The 17,545-nt window shown below is 46.3% G+C and overlaps 1 protein-coding gene across 5 annotated transcripts in view; it reads left to right on the top strand.

The window, feature by feature from the left end:
* Positions 1–15,257, top strand: part of ZHX2 (zinc fingers and homeoboxes 2) — a 74,296-nt gene extending 59,039 nt beyond the window's left edge. For all 5 annotated transcript variants that reach the window (XM_063173611.1, XM_063173592.1, XM_063173591.1 and 2 more), the window contains 2 exons: positions 6,177–8,870; positions 13,991–15,257. In XM_063173611.1, the coding sequence (XP_063029681.1) occupies positions 6,362–8,866 (2,505 nt within the window). In that variant the 5' untranslated portion in view covers positions 6,177–6,361 and the 3' untranslated portion in view covers positions 8,867–8,870; positions 13,991–15,257. The remainder of the gene's footprint in view (positions 1–6,176; positions 8,871–13,990) is intronic.
* Positions 15,258–17,545: the final 2,288 nt, after the last annotated feature.

The following is a 17,545-nucleotide window of genomic DNA, read 5'->3' on the forward strand; positions in this document are numbered from 1 at the left end:
CCTGCAGTGTTTGCAAGGTGGGGATCAGCAGGTGGGCACTGCCTGCTGTCCCAGGGCACAGCCTGGCATCTCTGTTGAGCTTTGCTGAGATCCACTTGCTGTGAAATGAAGTGGGGTGGTATTCCACAAGAAGCCAGGGACTGAACAGTTTGTGCCCAACAAGTCCTGGCTGGTGAGCTCTGTGCTCCTCCTCTCCTACTGCTGCTGTGTCCTCAAGCTGGGGAAGGGGTGTGGGAAAGCTCCAAGGAGGAGTTTTTACCTTTGTGATATAAAATGTCATCTTCAGACAAGGGGGGTGTGGGTGTTAAATTACAAGGGTGTAATTTGCTATTGCTTGTCCTGTGTAGCAGAGAGGATGCTGATTGTGGAGACTGAGCTCCTGAGCAGTAAAATAAAATGTTTCCACCCTCTTCAAACATCAGCCAGCCCTTGCAAATGAGCTCTGCTATATATTTGTGTGCTTATTTGCAGTTATCCTCATGCTGGTGGTTTTCCCACTGTTCATTTTCAAATGAGGCCAGGTGCTGGGAACTCTCTGCCAGCACAGGGCAGAGCAAACAACGCAGCAAGATGAAAAAACAAAGAAAGATTTTATTGGCAAATTACACAAGTGTCCCTAAAGTGTTTGGGTTTTTTCTGTTTGTTTGTTCTTAAAAGTGAGGTTTATCTGTGAAAAGTAAAGATCCATTTGCACTGCCTGGGAGGTTCAACCTCTTTCTTTACTCCAGCCCTTGGCTGAAAGCAAGGTGCAGCACAAAGCAGTGATAATTCTGATGTGCTTTTTCCTTTCTGCTAAAATTAAAGTTTTTCATGCTTTTGAATTAGACATACTTTCAAATCTGGTTCTCTTTAGACGGCCTTTTCCAGACTCATTCATGTTTTGTGGTGTAAGGGAAAACAAGCAGCATCTCTGCCTATCTCCCCCCTGCCCTACCACTTCTCGAGCTCACAGGGTTTTAAATGATGCTTTCTACAACTGAGCTGTGTCCAGGTGCCATGGAAAATTCCTGCTCTGCCACCACCTTGGAGGAGCCTGTGGGAACAGCAGTGCAGATAAAGGAGTTCAGTTTCTACCCAAATATTTGCCTTTTGTTGTGGTGGAAGTCGGGCGTAAAATTTAGCTATGTGCACCAGGTAAAGATGTGAGAAAGTGAGAACATTTCAATATTCAGCAAGAGAAACCTTTTGGATTTGTTTTTATCATCCCTTAGCTTGCACTGTACAGTTCCCTTATGCTGGTGGAAGGTGGCTTTGCTACAGAGGCAAGCATCTTCCAGTGCCAGCCAGGCCTAAAAACCCTGTTTGTTTTTCCTGTGTGATTCTCTGCAGTTTCCCCAGTCTGGGGCCAGGATAGGAAATCTGGCATTTCCTCAGTCAAGCACAGAGTTGCCATTAAGATCTCACTTCATTCTCTTGTCAAATGCTCTGTAGCTGTTTTAACAGGAGTTCCATTGATCAGAGGACTCTGGCTGGATTATTTCATTATTTAAACAAATTTCAGAAATTAAAAGAAGACAGGTTAGGCCCTCAGTCATAAGTGCTGTGACACACTGTGGAGAGATAAGTTTAAAAGAAGGCATTGCTTCGAACTTGTGTGCTCCTGTCCTGGATGGCTTTGCTGAAGCAGAGCAGATTGAAAGGTTTTGTTCCTGCACACAGGTTCGCTGTGGTTTGGTTTAAACCTCATTCACAATGACAGATTCTACTTGGAGCCAAGCACTTTTGTTTTTTCACCTAGTTGCCTTTTTCTGCTTTGTGCATTTGTTAATTTAAAAAGAAAATTCAAAAAATGAGATTTTTTTTTTTTTCTTCCAACACCCTGCAGTATGGGGAGACAAGAGATGTGGCAGGTGAGCTGGAGGGATGACGACTCTTCCCTCCTCATGCCCCCTGAGGACACAGTGAGCTCCCAAGGCAGCTGCTGACATCGCCCTGCACCTCACTGCTGCGGGCTCTCCACAGTGGCAGCAGCCCAAAAATACAGGTTACTTGTCCACAGTCCTGTCCATAACAAAATATAAGGAGAACAGGGCCAGCTTTAGGGATGGAGATTGACCTGGCCATGGTGCAGCCCTGCACTGAATATCAGATGTGGGTTTGGCCCTGGGAGGATGCATTCCTGAGGACAGGGCTCAGGGGGTGAGCTGCAGCTCAGGTTGCCACCAGGCTGTGCCAGTGGCTGAGCCTTGCATTGGAGGAGCTGAGGTGGCATCCTTTATCAGTTTTGTCAGGAGCCACACTGCATATTTAAAGCTGTGTGCTGGGCCTTTGATTTTCTGGCAAGTGGCTCATGTTTGAAAGCTGTGAGATGCTCTTGCTGCTTTCTCTAACGTTCTGGGATGTGCTGTGGCAGTCCCTGCAAATGTACATGATGCATTTCCTAAGGATGTGGCTTTGGGTGTGGGGGTCCAGTCCTCTTTTGGAGCTTCCTCTTGCTTTATCCCAAATGACATCCTTACTGAGGTCCTGCAGGAGCTACTGCTTGGAGATCCCAATGAACTCTCCTTGCTCAAGAAAGGAGACCTGACCTGTTGATCTTCTCCTCCTCCCCATCATTCAGGGTGTGGGTCAAAGAGACAAAGACTGTAGCTAGTTATGAGTGCCCAAGACTACACATTGTAGACTAAAAGTCATTTGTTTCTTTTATTGACCTCTCAAAAGAAGCATTTGACTTGTGCTTGATTTCTGTGGTGCAGCATGATTCTCATGTGGCAGAAAAACCTACCCAAAGTGTAGGGTTAGAAAGCCAGCAATTAGACATGCAGAAAACCACTCTGTGGAAAGGAAGAAGGAAGAGAAGAAATAATCTGTGAAATTTTCTGGAAAAACTGTAGAAGACTGATTTTTTCATCTTTCCACGCACTTAGATATGTTTTGAAGGGACCTTGGCCCTTCCTCTGTATCAGAGCATCCTTGTTTGAGGACAGTTCTCCTGTCCTCATGAGAGTTGAGAGCTTGGTGCAGCAGAGAGTTTGCTGAGCTTCCAGAGACTGAGGAATTCAAAACATTTAGTCTGACTTTTAAGAAACCTTTGATTGATTCAAAGCTGTAACCTAGATGTTTCTCCTTCTCCACTCTTTGTCTTCCATCACATTCCTTTATGTTCCTAGCTTTTTCTTCCTGTGGAGGTGGGGGGAGTTCAGTGAAATATAAATAAGCCTTGCTCTGTCTTTGATGTCCTTTGAATTTTCTTCCTTTTGCTGATGTTGCCACATGAATTTTGCACGAGGTCATGCATTAAATCAGGAGCAGACCATTAGGTGCAGCTGTGGCCTGGGAGGCAGAGCAAGACTCAGAGAAGCATCTCAGGAGCCATGCTCCATCTTCATTACCCTGGCCAGGACACTGCCTTGCACCTCCCTTCCCTCCTCTCAGAGAGTCAGTATCAGAAATGTGGGATCTACAGAGGAGAGTGAGATGACCTGATCACCTTCACCCTGTTCACAGCACCAGCTGGGCTTGCAGAGCCCATTCTGGCCCTGTCTCTCTCATCTTTTGGTCTGTTTCAGCCAAATTTGGTATAAGGGAAGAAGCCTCAAAGCAAATTAATTTTCTGCAAGCACAGTTGAAAATAAGTGATCAGGAAGATGGGCACCGGACAGGCGTGTGTTTGTCTCTAGCTTGGGATCCCACCTGCAGTGGGACACAGCAAGTCACAGATCACAGCCAGAATATCTGTGGAAGGACAGTTGTGAGGCAAAGTAGAAGGGGAATTTTGAAGGAATATGTGGAAATGATAGAGAATGATCAGTGTGATCCAGTTCAAGGGTAAATAGGCACAAATGTACAGAAAACCAGGCATCATTGCTTTCACTGTTCTTCTGTTTGTTTATCATTCAAAGGCAGAAGGGGAAAAAAAAGGAAGCAGAAAAGGAAATGTTAGCTCAGAGGCAAATGCTTTGAGGAATGGTGGTGACAATGTTGGTGGTCCTAGGTTAGGGAGAGTGGCACTGGGTCACCCTGACCAAGGCAGAGCCATAAGCAAGCCTGTGGGCAGCCCCATGCCTGTTTCACAGAGCTCAGCAGATGTGCTCTGTTTCCCAGGGAAGCTCCTGGAGCTCAGATGCACCCTCGAAGGTCAGCCAGGTGCTCTGGTGCTTCCCCAGGTGTGCGGGAGCGTGCCTGGGCGTGGCAGGGCTGGGAGCTGCAGGGGGGCAGTGGCTGTGAGCACAAGGCAGTGGGCAGCTATGCAGAGGCACCTGCACTGTAGGAAACATGCATGGGATCTTCTCCAGGGTGTGTGTGCTGTCTCACAGCCTGAGTGTCACCAGAGCCTTACCCAAAGGCGCTGCGTGGTGAATCCAGACACCGAGCATTCCCTGTACGGGGAATTGCTTCCTGCTGGATTTTGAGTTTGTAGAGCTGGGAGCTGCCATCCCTGCTCTTATCCCCAGCTGGGGCTGCTTCCCCTGGCAGGGTATGGTTAGAGTTTCCATGTGTACAGGAATGGGATGCTCTGTGACAGGCAGAGCAGCAGCACTGTGCTCTGGAGAGCTGCAGAGTTCCTGAGCTGCAAACACAAGCAAGGAGCTGTGGCTGCTTTCACAGGTTCTGTCATGAAGCCAAGGCTCCAGTGAGAGGAGCAGATACAGGGACAGCACTCAGCTGGTTATAAAGTCTCTGCTGATGTTGGCTGTGTCCAGATGTGACTGCAGTGATATTTTATTCTGTTAGATCTCCATGTCTTTGTTTCAGGATTCAGCTTATAATTTACAATATTCACAATAAGCAAATGTGCATTTGGTTAGACATGAGGTCATGGTTTGGTTTGGAAATTATCTTTAAAGATCACCCAGTCTGTCCCCCCTGCAAGGAGTAGGGATAGGGATGCATTGGATCTCTAGTTCAAATTCTCCATTTAGAGCACTTCTGCAGAACTCAGTGCAGGCCTGACCCGCTCTGCAAATCTCCCCTTTCCATCCTCCTTCAGTTTGTGAACACCAGTGTTGTCTCCCACTCAATTCCAAGAGCTTCTTGATTGTTAAATCTGAGTTTTCCGTCAATACTTTCTACATCTGTAGACATATTATGAAACCAGAGACCATCTGACCAGGAAGAATAACAAATTTGAATTGGTGATAAATTTTAAAAAGCATCTTGTCAAATAGGGAAGTGACCTTTTTTATCTTTTTTTTTAATTTATTAATTAAGTTCTTTTGACAAGTAAATTGTTCTTTTTCCCTTCATCCAGTCCTGATGAGTGTGTGTAGATCCTAAAAAAGCTAGTGTAATTTTTTTTTTGCTTGTTTTGACTGATGACTCTCCTATCCTTCAGAAAATACATGTTACAGAATTGTGCGTTTGGGAACTTTCAGAAGTGCTTCAGCATTGAAAATAAAGCTTTAAAATGTTTTGGTTTGGTTTTTTTTTTTTAATTCTGTAGGGAGTGACATGCACAAGTTGGGACATTATCTGGGGTCACAGAAAGGGACCCTGTTTAAAAGGAATCTGAGGGCTTCTGTGGCCTTTGATAGCTGTTTCTGTCAATGTTGAGTGAGAAGTGGTGTTTTAAGGGAACTTCTCATCTGGAAAAGACTTGATAGGCCTCCACAAATCTGCTGTAGTTTCCTGCTGCAGTTTCTTTGAGCCCACCTTTTCTCAAAACACAGACCTTTGCAAGTGTTGATTTACATTAACTCTTCTTTCTGCCACTACTTTTACAACCAAGGCAGATCCTATAGCTTTATTTAGAAATCACCCATCATTAGTAACCATAATCATTTAGTAGTCATATTTACAAGGTAAGTGACAGTGGGAAGTAATTAAGTTTAATATAAATCACACTCAATTTCAAATCTGCAGGCTTCAAAATAGTAATTAATAGAATTGCAGCTTCTATAAAAAGATGCAGTATTTATAGGACTATCTTCTTCTTTTCCTAACTAAACACATTGAGTCTAGTGGAAATTAAAATTCTCTGTCTGTTCATCTTATTTGTTCCAGTCATTTTCCTCCTGTGGTGCACTTCATTGCAAATTACCCATGACTTTTCTCATTTTTGGGGAGATTGTTGACTCTTAAAATGATGACGTGGAGGAAGAAGAGTTTGACAATGTTGCACTCAATGTTGCACGTTGACGCACATGCCTTGCAAATGCACACACCTTGAGCTGTGGCTTTCTGCTAAATCTGTGTTTTATTGATCAGTGGCTAACAACATGTGCTTTGTTTCACAGGTGTCATGCAGCTGACGGGTCTGCTGGCGAAGCTGAGGGTCACAGCCAGGATGGAAAGTCTTTAAACAAAACAGAGTCAAATAATCAGGGAAGTTTGGAGCTGTTTGCAAGATCTGCTGAGTTGGTTGCTCCCCCTGTCAAAAGAAGCCACCATCTGGGACAACAGCACCCTGCCAGCAGCTGCCATGGCCAGCAAGAGAAAGTCCACAACTCCCTGTATGGTGCGAACCTCTGAGGTCGTGGAGCAGGAAGGTGCCGAGGGTGCAGAGGCTCCCAAAGACAAAGGGACCGGGGCAGCACAGCAGGACTCCAAAAAAACCTGGCCTTCAGAAAACTCAGTCAAAGACTGCGAGGTGGTGGAGGCGAAGCCCGCGGGTGAAAATCAGTCTAAGAAACCCCAGGGTGGTTATGAATGTAAGTACTGCCCTTACTCGACACAAAACCTAAATGAATTCACAGAGCACGTTGACACCCAGCATCCAAATGTCATTCTCAACCCCCTGTATGTCTGTGCTGAATGCAACTTCACAACCAAAAAATACGATTCTTTATCTGACCACAACACGAAGTACCACCCGGGAGAGACCAACTTTAAACTGAAGTTAATTAAACGCAATAATCAGACTGTCCTGGAGCAGTCTATCGAGGCTGCCACTAGCGATGTCACTGTCACCAGCAGTGGGCTGGAGAACCCAGAGTGTGACGATTCACTTCATGGCGGAGTCAGTGCAAATAAAGCACCTGTGATGAAGCTGGGAAAGCCTAAAGGGGAAGCCAAGAAGGGATCTAAAAAGCCAGAGGAGGGAGTTACAGAAAACCACATGGATGGCGCTCTGCCCCGCATCATCACTGAGGCCACTGAAGCGATTGCCTGTATAAATGGAGACCTGCTCCATGATGTGTTAGCCCATGTAATGCCCTCTGTACAGCTGCCACCAAATATCAACCTTGTCCCCAAGGTCCCGGTCCCTCTGAACAGTACCAAATACAACTCTGCACTGGACACTAATGCAACCATGATCAACTCCTTTAATAAGTTTCCTTACCCAACACAAGCAGAGCTGTCGTGGTTGACGGCAGCATCCAAACATCCTGAAGAACAAATCCGAATCTGGTTTGCTACGCAGCGCTTGAAGCACGGTATAAGTTGGTCTCCTGAAGAAGTGGAGGAAGCAAGGAAGAAGATGTTCAATGGCACTATCCAGGCAGTTCCCCAGACCATCACCGTCCTGCCAGCTCCTTTGGCAACTGCAAAAATGCCACAGCCCATCATCCAGACAGCTTTGCCTTGTCAGATACTGGGCCAGACTGGCCTGGTTTTGACTCCCGTGTCAAATGGTTCAACTGTTTCCTGTTCACCAATTACCCTTGCTGTTGCCCCAAACCAGGGCCAAAAGAGGACAATACAGACCTTATCAAGTGCCCCAGAGGCCAAGCGTCCTCATGTAGTCCAGGTGCCTGAGATTCCTGCCAAGGTGACTGCTGTTCCAGTGACCCCAGCCAGTGAGAGGAAAAAGACCAAGGAGCAGATAGCAGAGCTGAAGGCCAGTTTCATGGCAAGCCAGTTTCCTGATGATGCAGAAGTCTACCGGCTTATAGAGGCAACAGGGCTTTCCAGGAGTGAGATCAAGAAGTGGTTCAGTGACCACAGGTACAGAAGTCAGAGGGGCATTGTGCAAATTCCTGGTGATGCTTTAGGGAAAGATCAAATAGCACCTTCAGCTGGTCGACATGGCCGGTCATTTCACCCCTACACAGATCTTCCTCCCCAGAGATTCAAAGAGAAAACTCAAGAGCAGCTTAGGGCCCTTGAGGAGAGTTTCCTAAAATGCTCTTTTCCTACCCAGGGAGAATTGGACAGGCTTCGAGTGGAAACCAAGCTGAGTAGGAGGGAGATAGATTCATGGTTCTCTGAGAGGAGAAAGATAAGGGACAGCATGGAGCAAGCTGTCCTGGACTCGATGGGATCATACAGAAAAATTAAGGATCAGGGAACTCCCAATGGTGCAATAAGTCAGGCAGAACTTCTGACCAGCTCTCAGCTCCCTGGTGCTTTATCTGGGTCTTCCACCACATTGAAGAAAACACAAGAGCAAATTCATCTGTTGAAAAGCACATTTGCAAGGACCCAGTGGCCATCACCCCAGGAGTATGACCAGCTGGCATCTCAGACTGGGCTCACGAGAACTGAAATCGTTCGCTGGTTCAAGGAAAACCGGTCTTCACTGAGAACAGGGTCACTTAAATGGATTGACCAGTATCAGCAGCCGTGTGCTGGTGATGGTCACAACAAGCAAAGCCAGAAAAAGAGCTCAAAACACATTGAGAGTCCAAAGAATGGTAATGAGGTGTCTCGGCAGCATTACCAGGAGCATAAAAAACTGAATGAAGAGAATGGGGGGAAACCGGTGGTGAGAGCAAAAAGAGACTGTGAGCCACTGAAGGACTCCTTGCTGGGGAATCAGGCAGAGGGGGTGGAGAGGCTGGAGTGCAGCAACAGCCACGAGGGCCCCGGCAGCGAGGAGAACGAGGAGCCAGCAGAGGTGAACTGGGTGGAGGTGACGGTGGGCGAGGACGACGCTGCCTCGGACTGTACGGACAGCTGGAGCCAAACAGCCCCCACAGAGGGCCACACAGAGCTGCCAGACTTGGACTCTGAAAGTATATCTGGAGACAATTCCCACGTATAGACAGGTAATGCTGAGGGTGCCCTGGTGCTCTGAGCCTGCCTTTGGCAGGGTGTGCTTCCAGCATTCTGTAGCCCCCATTCAGTGTAAATCCCTGGAGCCCATCCCTGCCGGATGCTTTTTTGCCTGCTGGATGCCTGAACAAAAGGGAGATCCATTCTGCTTGTAAATTAAAGCCAACTGCATGATAGAGGAGGGGTTAGTGCCATTTGCCTTGTTATTTGTCTCCTTATGGGTCAAGTCCTGGATAAGGAAGGTTTTCAAAATTCTTTTTTTTTTTTCAATAAGTGATTAAAGCTTAAAACTTTGTCTTTAAACAACCTATATGTACTTTACATAATAAGCATGCTAGCTGAGCCACACGAAGAAATAGTAGGTAACACTAGCTGCTAATACCCCCTTGCTGAGAGATCACTGACCAGAGGCTGTGCCTGTTTTTGCATCTCAGGTCCTTCCTTTGCAGCATCCTGCCATGCTGAAAACAAAAGGTCACTGGGGGAAGGGCCTAGGACACAGATGCCTCTTTATGCAAAAGTGAGCAAAAAAAAAAAAAGTGGGACTGAAGTGGCTCATGCAAATGTGTTTTCTTCCTCTTGCAAGTGAGAACTCTCTTCAGTCTAGCTTTGTTCTGCTTGCTCTCACTAGAGGCTTAGGAAATGCCCCAGACTAAGCTGTGTGGGTGTTTAGCAGCTCTTCTTCACAGGATCTTGAATTTAAAAGCAAGCTGCAAGGCCTGGCTTTAAGGGGGGGATGGGGGGGTTATATGATCTTTCCCAATGCAAAAGGACTTGTCATTTGGAGAGCTGAAACCTGTTTCTGATCACAGCTGCACAGGTGTAAATCTGGAACAAGCACTGTCAGTAATTCCTGCATATTGAATTGAGTTCACTGGAACCTGTAACATTTTGTGCTCAGTATACCTGAATCTGAAGTTCCCTTAAACCACAACTTTAGAAACTTTAGAGTTTTCCTACAGAAAACTCAGCATCCTGCATTAAAAACTGTAGTGAGAGAAACCTGTTTGAGAAAATTGGTAATTTTCTGGCATCTAATGAGTAAAATATACTTTAGCATTTCTTTAAAAAATAAGAATTTAAATAAATAAATAAATACAAAAGCCAGGACTGATAGAAGTGCCTGCACACTTGTCTTTAAGACTTCTGCTATTGTAGCTACCAGTACTTGGATTGAAGCACCTGTTGCAGAAGTGCAGTTTTTGGCAGTGAGCCCTGCTGGCTAGCACACCACTTTCTCCCTGTGCAGTATTGTGCCAAAGTCTCCTGGACATTCTCTGAGTTCAGGAAAAAAACAACCCTGCAGTGGTATTTTTTTACCTGTGAATTCTGTTAGCTAATCTTGAGAAATGTTATGACAGCACCTTTATAACAAAATCTTACAGATTCAGACTGCATTGCAAGGCACTGTCCTGCATTATCCTTGGAAAAGTTGGTAATTAGGGATGTGAAGAGCAGGTGTTACCCGTGTGTCAAAGGCAGGGATTAAAGGAAGAAGAATGTGGGAACATCTGCCAGAGGCACACTGGGGTGCCACTGTTGTGCAGCCACATAAGAGGGGAGAGCCAGGATCTGATCTGCCTTTTAAAGTTAAATGTGTGAGGAATAAATGCATTGTGGGATTCTTTTTCTCTGGGTTGTTATTCCAGAACTTTCCCCCCTTCCAGCTACAAATTTTGATTCTGAGGAGAGGGATCAGATCAGGGGCTTAGGGGGGCAGTGGAAAAGAAGGCAGGAGCAGGGGGAGTTGCCTGAAACCCCTGTTCCTTACAAACCTCTTGTACTATGAAACCAAGATCTGCACCAGCTCCTTGCAGCAGCCTGGGTTTGGTGCCTGGGTTTTGTGCTTGTGAGCAGTGCCAGGGATGGAGTGACCCTCCTGCCTCTGTGCCCTGGTACAGGTGTTGACTATAAAACTTCAGGGCTCTGGAAGTGCTCAAGTGTTATCAGAGAGGAATTTTTATAAGAACTTTGATCTCAGTTAAATGGTTGCTGAGTGATCATTTTCATGAGGAGCTTTCAGGTTGTTGTGTGTTCAATACACCTGCTGAGAAAAGGTGCACTGGAGCAGGAGTTCTGCTGCAGAGTGTGCAGTAATGGTCAGAGGGCCCTTTTGTCCTCTGCTTCATGCCACTTTCTCAGTGTGCTGGCCTGGGGACTTAAAAAAGTCTTTAATTTTCCTGTATTCTGCCTGTAAGTCTCAGCTGAGGAATGCAAGTGCTGCTCTGTGGTGCACACATGGAGGCATTGCCACAGCCATTGTGACACAAAATTTGGAATCTTTATACCCCACACTGATGGGACGTGGGGAATAATCTCAACTACTTTTTCTAAGCTTTCATTGGGCAGTCAATCTTAATAATTTTCAGCTAAAATTTTGGTGTTAAATTAACAAGGTGTTATCCCGAGTGACATCCAGGGTATGACTCAAAAGCAGAGACTTTTGTCTGACCTGACAGAGAGCTTGTTTCTGTCAGTTGTCATAAAAGCTTGATTTTTCCTAACAGGCTCCTCAGGTACCACGTGTAAGAGGTGGAATGAAGAGCTGACAGGGGGTTGCTCTTGTCTCTCACTCAGCCACACTTGCTGGGTGAGTCTCTCACTGCTGAGCCATGCACCAGGCAGGAGCTGCTCCTTGCATACTCCTGGGGTTGCTGCTTTGCCAGCTTGATCTACGTAGTCTAAAATGAATGGTTTTTGACAATTGACCTCCATACCCTTCTTGACTGAATTTGTGTGTGGCTTTTGTAAAACCTCAGCTCTTCCAGACCATCTCAGTCACTCTTTTCCAGTGTGGAGCTTTAGGAGATTTTGGAACTGTTAGAGAGCATTTGTGTCACGGCCTACATAGACCTTATGCCTTAAAAAACTGAGATTTTCCCAAACTGATCCATGTTTGACAGATTCTGCTGCTGCTGCAGCTAGAGGGAATTTCACAAGGGACTGGGCCTTTGTGAGAGCAGGATGCATGCCAGGCTCTGCAATGCCATCCCAGAACTAAGGAGAGGCTCTGTTCCTAAGTCTGTATCTGAAGCTTTTGGCAGAATTGGATTTATTCCATGGAGCAGGTCAGCTTTCTTGAACAGTGAGGCTGGGAGACCTGTGCCCATAGGGTACCAGGCCTCCCAGATGCTGAGGGGCTGCTGTAGGGTGCACTAAAGCCATCTCTGGAAGTGTCCTGAGACTGTCTTGAAGCTTTGTGTCCCTCCTGTAGTGAGGCCAGCTGCTCTGTCAAGAGAGAGCTGTAGCTCCCTTTCCATCAGCAGAGAGGTTCCTGCCTTCCCTTCCCACAGCACAGGTCAGAACTGGGTCCCTTGTCCTCCTGCTGTGCACAAACTGACAAACAGGAACTGTTCTGAGTTCAACACAGCAAACTACAGCTCAGACAGCAGAGCAGGACCAGAGAGGGCCAGTTCTGTTGGCTTTCTTTAGTGTTGTCTCCCTGTGGGGTTTTCCCGAGATCAGAGCTTTTGTTTTTTCTCAGAATGATCTGGTTTTTTCCCCATCACCACCTTTCCACAGTAAACTTTTTTTGGAGTTATTTCATGACCTCCTTTTTTAAGCATGAGCCCTGCAAGATGTGGGCACCAGAGCCTGTAGCTCATGGTGGGAATGAGGTGGCTGAACACCCCAGATCTTGGTGGCTGTGACCACTGCTCTGTGGAGATTTGCCAAAGTCAAACCATGTGTGAAGGTTGCACAGTAGAAAAAAAAAAAGTCTGAAGGCAGTGATCCATTGCATCTGCTGAATGCATGATCATCAATGACTGAGCATCAGAGCTGGTCTGGGTCCTCCTGGCACCTCCAGCCCCCTCTGCCCTGCTGCAGGAGCTCAGATGACCTGCTGGCCAGGGACCCAGTGCGTTCCTCAGTGTTCAAAACCACCAATAGTGAACATCACTGGGGTTTCTCACTTCCTGCCCAAGTTCTCACTTTCCTTGGGGTTTAGGATTTCATTTAAAAAGCTCACAGTAGTGTCTGCCACTGGTGCTGGGCTCCAAGTCAGCATCCTGAAGTAACTCAGCAAGGGATTGACCTTGACCAGTGTTTTTTGCAAAATTCAGGTCACCCTAAAACTTGGAGGGAATGAGGCTGAAGTAGGGAGGACATGGTTTTTCCCCTGAAATGAGTGAGATGCATTAGAGACTCAAGCTCTAATATAATGAAGGATTTCAGAGGGAGAAGCAAAACCCAGTGCAGCAATTAAAATTTTCCAGTGAGTCAGGATGAACAGGGGCCTGTGTGGGAAGGTCTCAAGGGTGGGGAAAGGACTTTTCCCCTTGATGTTGGTGCAAGCCTGTGGCTGTCCCTGGGCTTGACTGCATTGCAGATGCCAGATAGAGAGAGCCCACTGCTTTTGTGGGAAATAACAGAGCAGGTAGCAACATCCCTGAGAGGTGTGAGATAACCAGTCAGCTCAGGTTTCAGTGAGCACTGCTGCAGGGTGGCTGAAGAGGATGTTTGCACTTCTTGCACGTTCACACCTCAGTGTGGCAAAACTGAGCATAATCCCTGTCAGAGAGCCCTTGCTTTTTGCTAGGAACTGGGAATAGGTGTGAATTGGTGCCTGTTTGAAGGTTGGGTTTTGAGGGGTCATCTTTTAATCTCTGGTCCAATTGTGCAGCCTTTATGTAGGTACAGGAGTGACAGCAGAACCAGGAAGCTGATCTGCAGAGCACAGGCACATCCAACTTTTTCCATTGTCTTTTAGTTTGTATAATTTTCTAAAATCATGTAAAACATGAAGTGTTATGAGGGGATTTACTGGGGGAGAAAGACCTGAAGTCTTCTTGGTTCACTGTCTGTCCTGTGGTTGCAAAGTGGTTGCTCCAAACATGTGCAGGCATCATTTGAGTCAGTGTGAGAATCTGCCTGAGCCAAGGCTGGACCATATATCCCTGTTGGAAGTCTCTAGGGGGTTGTTAGCTGGATGTTACATGCAGCAAAAATGCAGCACCCTGCCAGGTGAGGCTGTGATAAGGCATTGGGTGCAGTTAACACAAAACAGGGTTACCACATATGCCGGGATGTGAACCAGGTCTCATCATAGTTAACAGCTCAAACAGTTCATAGTGCTTTAAAAAATAATCTGCTGCTGTTGTGATTTTTGCAGGGGTACTCCTCAGCTGCACTGTCCTGATGTTGAAGGGGAAATGCTCTCTGAAAATAGAAGACAACTCTATTTTCCTGCCTGGGTGAGAGAGTGTGTTGTGACTCTGAGTCTCAAACCGCGCTTGTGGAGGCACAGTGGGAAGAAATATTCTCATGGAGCATCACCATGGAATTGTTGATAGTGCCAAAGTCCTACTACTGCATTACAAAAGAGAGGAAAGAAAGAGGAAAGGGTCCTTGTACATAGTTTTCTCTTAGTTTCTCTCCCACCCACTTTCCTGCCCAGCCTCTTCCTCTACTGGAACAGATTTGTACAACATAAAAATTTTGTTAATTTTTTTAATAGGTGCAAGTTATTCTTGCATATAATGCAATTGAGAAATTTTGGGTTGGTTGGGGGGAGGGAAGTGTCTTTTGTGGAGGAGGGAGATTTTTTTTCCTGAAGTGATTTAAGAAAGAGTTGCAATCTTTTGGAGTTGTCTTGGTGCAGATCAACACCTGAGCCCAGATCCCCACTCCAGTTTACATTTCAGACCAGTTAAACATGTTCTAGAGCAATGGGGTTTGTTGTTTTTGTTTTTTCTCTTGTTGTTTTGACTTTTTTGTTTTGTTCTATGGCCACCTGCTACGGATTGAAATATTTAAATCTCTGCTTTTCCATGCTCCTACGAGGCAAGTCTTCTCCAGCTCCTGTACTTCACTTTTCGCCAGCCAGCCCCAGCTGTGGGTCTCTGAAGATTTGGCTAGAATGCCTTTTTTTGATCGTTGGTTTGGTTTTGGGGTTTTTTTAGCACTTTTTGTTTAAACATGCATTCCAACTCCCAGAGGGGTTGGAATGAGGAAATGAAGATGCTTCATAATCCAAATTTATTTGTGTTTCTTTGGCTGGTGCAGTGATGGACACCATAACCAGCAGCTGCCCTCCAGCTTTAGACGTTGTAGCGCACAACAGAACTTTCTTATTAACCCTTACCACTAAATTTTTAGATCACTCTTAGGTTCCTGAGTGCACTTTTTTTCAAATACTGCTAATTTGGATTTGTGTGGGGATGTCTGTCTGTGCATGTGTGAGGAGGGAGCGGAGGGGAGCAGGAGCCTGGGTGCAAGAGCTGCCCAGTGAGTTCCTCTGAGGAGCTGGGGTTGGAGAACTTGCCCGCCTTTCAGTGTGCTGCACAAACAGGATGTAGGGAGTTTGAATAAATCCAACTTTTCTAACTTGTTGCTCATTTGTTGTAACTCAATAAAACAAAGGCTAAAAATTTTGGTAACTTTTTTCCCAACTCTTTTGTTTTACTCTAAAATAAATAAGTAAAACCCAAGAAAACCAGACCCCACCCAACCTCAGCCCAAACTTTGTGCACAGGACTTTGTCTTTAGAGCTGCAATGAGGGTTTTACTGGTTTTGCAGAATTTGGCAAATACTAACTGTATTAAAGTGAACTCCATGAATACTAATGTGTATTCCCCCCTGTCAGTGAGCTGTTTCCTGCAGGAAGGATGCAGACAGTGCCTGGGAATGAGCCTTTGGGCAACACCTTTTATTTTGATTGCAGATTCACAGACTGAACGAATGAATGAAGCCACCCCTGTGATTCACCCGTATGGAGTTATTTTTATTAATCATCAGCACAACATATAAGTGTAGAGGGCGGTTTGCAGTGGGTGGCAACAAGTGAATTAAAGTTGTCTGGTTCATTGCTGAAGAGGAGGGACTGGATGGGGCAGCACTTTGTTTGCTGCACTTGTGTGCAGAAGGTGGGGAAGTGACAGCAGCAGCTCCCTGGGCACAGGCTACAGACAGGGAGCATGCACATGTCCCATCACACAGAGCTCAGGTGCTCATCTGCAGGGTGGGGGCAGATGCCTGTGCAGTCATGGATGCACAGAGCAGGTGACCAAAACGAAAATGCATCTGAAGATGCTTGTCCAGAACTCCAAAGCTGTAACTGAAACTAATTGCCACTTTTCTTTCCACTGCTTGTATGAAAGGATGGTAATAGTTTAATTGCCCTTATAAAGTTTTTAACAGCCACTTGATGGCTTAATGTTGCAGTTTGCATCTCTCCTGTCTGACTTGTGTTGTACATCTGTGTGTTTGGAGCACTGACCTACTTAACTAGCAGGGCTCCTGGGGAGCTTAGCAAGAACAAGACCCACCTGGGGTTTCTGTATTTGTGCATCCCAGATACCCTGGATTAGGGCAGAGGACTGGGGCTCTTTGAGATCTCTGCAATTCAAATAAAACAATGGCAGTGGCCCTGCAGTCTCTCATCACACAGATAATACATCTGAGGCTGTCCCCAGCAAGCAGGCTGGCACATCTTGGCCAGAGTGGCAGCCTGGTGGCACCGAGGGGCTCTGTGCAGCAGGCCATGGTGTGGTACCAAACCTTCAGAGCCCCACAGAGCCAAGCCCAGGACCCCTTTAGGCTGAGCTTGAAGCAGCCCAGGTGCCTCAGAGGCTGCTGAGTGTGGCTGGCAGAGCTGGGCAGTGGGAGCAGGCTTTGTGTTTAATTAACACAGCACAGTGGCTGCGTTTCTAGGAGAGTGCCAGAGCAAGGGACAATGGGGACATTGTTTGTGCATGGCAGCCATTGGGGACAGGGCCCTGGGGTTTCACTGCGCACCATGAAAACGCTGCTGACACCGAGTTTCCACCTTAATTCCTTCCTCCCACAGCCCTGCAGCCCAGAGCTGCTGCAGGAACACGGCCAGAGGGGCTGTGCTGGCAGAGCCTGTGCTGGCAGAGCCTGTCCTGGCAGGGCCCTGCAGCGAGGGGACAGCGAGGGGACAGCCTTCCCTGGGCAGGGTCCCCCAGCAGCAGCAGTCTCTGGTGCTCAGGTGTTGTTTGATGCCTTCCACAAGGCATTTTAACCTAAGCGTTGAAGTTTCTAATCAGAAGAAATCTAGCTAGACACAAAATTAAAATAAATCGGATTTTTAAACTTGTACAAGATTAAAATGTGGCTTGTAGAAAAATCGGTCACTGGGAAGTCAGTAACACATTGAATTAGGTGGCCTCTGTTTTTTTAATTTTGTCTGATTTTTGCTGACAAGGATTTTCATTATTCTTGTGCTTGGTCCATAAGATGCTGGGAAGCTCTGTACTGGTGTTAGGGATCTGGGGGCTCCAAGTACATCATAACACACAATTTAGACTTGTCAGAAGCCTTCTTAAATTTGAATAGTGAGAGGCCACTCAGACAACACAGAAGGACATCACAGAATGGTTTGGATCACCAGGAACATGTAAAAATCATCTCATTCATCACCACTGCACTGGGCAGGGACATCTTTCAATAGATCAGGTGGCTCAAAGCCCCATTTAACCAAGCCTTTGGAACTTTGGGGCAGCAACTTAAGCACCTACAAACTCCCTGCAGTCTAAATGTCTCAGTTTTCTCACATACTATTTTTTTTAAGGAAGAAGGGGAAAAAAAAGCTCTTATCAATCATGATTGTGCAGTAGCATAATTTCTTACCTCACATCTCCAATTCTGACCTTTGGGAATTTCATTTAAAGTGTCACTCTGAAATTCAGCCAGTGACTGGGGCAA

Source organism: Melospiza melodia, chromosome 1 (assembly GCF_035770615.1).
Source record: "Melospiza melodia melodia isolate bMelMel2 chromosome 1, bMelMel2.pri, whole genome shotgun sequence".
Lineage (NCBI taxonomy): Eukaryota > Metazoa > Chordata > Aves > Passeriformes > Passerellidae > Melospiza > Melospiza melodia.